Source organism: Bos javanicus, chromosome 4, assembly GCF_032452875.1.
Source record: "Bos javanicus breed banteng chromosome 4, ARS-OSU_banteng_1.0, whole genome shotgun sequence".
Lineage (NCBI taxonomy): Eukaryota > Metazoa > Chordata > Mammalia > Artiodactyla > Bovidae > Bos > Bos javanicus.
Genome location: NC_083871.1, coordinates 106,977,413 through 106,981,015, shown reverse-complemented (window position 1 = coordinate 106,981,015; position 3,603 = coordinate 106,977,413). Strand labels below are relative to the sequence as shown.

Genomic DNA, 3,603 nt, shown 5'->3' with positions numbered 1-3,603 from the left:
TGCCTGTCTCCTAAGAACAATTTCCTGCTGTGCCTTGTGCCTAGAAGTCAGAAAAAATGAGAGCAGGCCAAGCAGAATTCCATGGATGTGAGCTAAAGCAGTAATCACTGAGCTGAAGGTTGGTGGGCCAAAGGTCTCGCGACTAAGCAGACTGCTTAGAAACAGAATGAAGCTGCCCCCAGCTGCTTACAGGAGTTGATTATTACTTTCATTGTTGCTGCCTCCTCTCCCTGGTCTGTTGAATAGAGCCAGGAGAGGCTAGGGGAGAGAAGGGCAGGGGTCTGGTGTCTCAGCTCTTGGAGATGGCACTCAAAGTGTGGGGAGGCAAGTGGGCAGTGGCCGTGGATGATGCTCGGACAGCAAGGGCTCTGTCTGATGCTGCGACCTCTGGGAGAGGGCCGCTGGCGGGAGCCAGAAAGCCACGTGTTCGTCTCCCTTGGGAGAAGCGCCCTGGAGCCCTTGGGGGAGAGGGTCAGTAAGCTATCATAAAGCGGAGGTAGATGTCTAGGTCCTCATCCAGGAACCAGGCCACCACTTCCGCCTCAACGTCCCTCATAAAAAAACCATAATGCTGGCCAGGTTAAAGCAGAAGGCGAGGTCAAACAGGTGGTCACGGATCGCCGCCACCTCTGAGGTCTTGTCATCCTCCTGCTGGGCCATGTCCACCACCTGCCACATCTCGCCCACTGAGGAGGCCATGAAGTGCTCTTCAAACTGTTCTCGATCTTGGTCTGGAATGGGGCAAGGGGACGGCATGAAAGGAGGGGTTCTGCCTGCCCTGCCCTGCCCCTGCCCTGCCCTGGAGACGAGGAGGAGTTGGGGAACTTGGGTGCCCCTTGGCTCACAGCCTTGTCCTTGACCACAGAGGTGATGCTCCTGGCGGGGGGTGGGGTGCAGTCCCTCTGTCTGTATGTGATCGTAGTTCCCACTCAAAGACATGCATATCCCACTGCCAATGCAAACTGCCTCCTCCAAAGTGTTACCTCATTTGGGGAGTGAGGGGCCATCTTAGAGAAGGATGAACTTCAAAGACCCTCTTTCCATCTCCACAGGGCCCCATGCACATCAGCTGGCCCCAGAGTGCCCTGAACATGGCTCTGGCCAGGAACCATGGCTCTAGACCCTTTATAGGACACTCCACTGCAGCAGTACAACAGGGCCCGGGGCGATCGCCCGTAATCCAAACCTAGCTCAGCTTCCCCTCCAGCCTGACAAGTGATCTGGCTCCACAGAGGTCTGATCCCCGGCTCCAGGGGTCCTCCTCCTTCTTCCCCTACCTGTAGAGGGTGTCTTCTCTTTCTGACTCCTCTCATCTAGGCCTGGGCTCCCTCTCTGGGTCTTCACCCCCTTGACTCGCAGCAGCAGCAGGAGGGTGCCCAGGAATGCTGCCCTGCAGAGCTGGGAGCCCAAGGAGCTCATGGGCCTGCCCAGCCACTGCCCTTGGTCTTCACTCGTCCCAGTGCCCTGCTGGCTCCCCCGCCTCCTCCCTCCCCTGTCCGTTGTCCCGGCCCTTCCCCCTTCCCAGCACCGTTTTCTCCCTTCCCTTCCAGAGGACCTGTGATGTCATGAGCTCTGTGACATCACAGCCATGGGCTCAACCCTCATCCCAGCTCCCTAGAGCGTTCCACTGGCAGGCAGGAGCATGGAGAGTAGTCCGCAGGGGACAATAGAGGCTCCGGGGAGGACTGCCGTGGACCTCAGCAGTGGAGGACCACGGCAGTGACCGAAGAGTCTGTGCAGTCCTTTCACGGCCGTTACGTCGTGAGATCCATGTGGCAACCAGGACTCAAAGTCGCGGCACCGCCGTACCCATTATATAGATGAGGAAACCGAGGTTCACAAGAGAAATGACTTGCCCATCGAAGGTCACACAGATAATAAGGTGCAGAGCAGGGCTCTTGCAGATTCTTTAGATTTTAAAGATCACACCTTCCCACCCCACTCTTCTGTGCGGCCTTTCTCAAAGGAAAGCAACTTGCATAAACTGAGACCCAGACCCATATCCAAACGAGTCTCTTCAAGTCCTGGGCTGTGCGTGAAACTCAGTCCATCCAAAATGAGGGCAGGGGAGGACTTAATTGGAGGAGGAGGTAGGTACCTGCTTTGGGTGTGAGAGCAGAGTACTCTGGACCCAAGTGGAACCGCCCTCTCATTCCTTGTCCTCCCCTGGACTAGTTCTAGCTTTGCCCTCTTGTACTGACAGATGAATGCGTCTTGCCTCACTTCACATCCTTCTGTACTCAAAGCTCTTAAGTGTCTAAACTCAGTCTCTAAAGGGTGAGAGGAAGAAAGTCTTCACAGAAAAACCAGCATGGTAGAGGCGAGGATCCCAAGGAATGAATCTCAAGAAACCTGCCTTCACATCCCAGTCCCCACCCTGCCCATAACCCTGGTGAGCACAGACCTGTTGGCAGTAATAGGTTGGGGCTAGCTGACATCTGCTTCCTGGAGCAGAGGGCTAGGGACACGGGATGAAGGCCAGCTCTGGAAAACCAGAGTCAGATACAAGCCATGAGGGACAGCCAGGTGCCAGGACCGTGAGCTCACATCACTCCCGGCATCCATACACGCATGCCTGAATGAGCCATCAGATGCAGGGGTGAGACACGTCCAGAAATGTGCGCTCTTCCTCAAAGGGAGCAGGTGGCCGAACGGCAGGACCAGCAGAGCCTCCTTCCCAGGGATGCCGCCCTTGCCAGCCGACAGGCTTACTGGGAGACTCTCCCCTGGATGGCCGACACAGCCTCCTATATACTTCCGTGATCCAAGCCCGGTGACAGGGTGACTGGGGAGCGGTACAGGAGGTCACCTGACGACGGGAGAGGCAAGTTTCAGTAAGCGGGTGACCCTGTTCACCCTTCCCTTGCACTCCTTGACCTGCAGGTCCAGGAAATGCTGCTTGCCTGGAAAGAAATCACTAACCTCCTCCTGGCTATTTGGGGGAGGAGTTTCTGTGTTTCTGGCTAACTGAGAAGCCATCTCCAACTCTCTGAGTTTGGAGGGGGCGGGGGGTTGGGGTTGGGCCTGCCTTAGGGGAGCAGCTAGAGCCGAAAGGACCAACTGGCTGGCACCGACCACCACAACTCTAATTTCCTCACCAGACACCTGCCTGATGCCCTGTGCCTAGGAGATAAATCTTCATGGGAAACCAAGAATCCCTTCATGTTTTTTTTTTTTTTCTTATTACAAAAGTATATTTTAAAATTATGGAAAAAAGGCAAATAATTCCACCATCCAATGACAATTCTTCTTCATATTTTTAAAGATAGTATTTGAATTCTTTCCCTACACGGCTGTGGGCAGGTAGGGTGGGAGTGTATGACCAAATATTGAAATCCAGGCTTACATGCTGTCCTCCTTTCTGGGCTCCCCTGGTGACTCAGACGGTAAAGAATCTGCCTGCAATGTGGGACACCTGGGTCTGATTCCTGGGTTGGGAAGATCCCCTGGAGAAGGGAAGGGCTACCCACTCCAGTATGTATAGCCTGGAGAATTCCATAGACAGAGGAGCTTGGTGGGCTACAGTCCATAGGGATGCAAAGAGTCGGATACAACTGAGTGACTCACACTTTGCTCCTTATCATATCAGAATAAGAGGTCTGG

At 54.7% G+C, this 3,603-nt stretch overlaps 1 protein-coding gene across 1 annotated transcript; it reads right to left on the bottom strand.

Moving 5' to 3' along the window:
- Positions 1-183: 183 nt before the first annotated feature.
- LLCFC1 (LLLL and CFNLAS motif containing 1) lies at positions 184-1,531 on the bottom strand. Its single transcript, XM_061414975.1, has 2 exons — positions 1,278-1,531; positions 184-731 (listed from the first exon to the last, which is right to left on the bottom strand). The coding sequence occupies exons 1-2, from the start codon at positions 1,417-1,419 to the stop codon at positions 553-555; spliced, it is 321 nt and encodes a 106-aa protein (XP_061270959.1). The 5' UTR covers positions 1,420-1,531; the 3' UTR covers positions 184-552.
- Between the last annotated feature and the right edge of the window lie 2,072 nt (positions 1,532-3,603).

Bases quoted from the DNA above. Each gene is read 5' to 3' on its own strand.
- LLCFC1 (XM_061414975.1), bottom strand. From the start codon at position 1,419: ATGAGCTCCTTGGGCTCCCAGCTCTGCAGGGCAGCATTCCTGGGCACC. The intron at 732-1,277 runs GTAGGGGAAGAA...GCCCCATTCCAG, and splicing joins AGAGAAGACACCCTCTACAG to ACCAAGATCGAGAACAGTTT.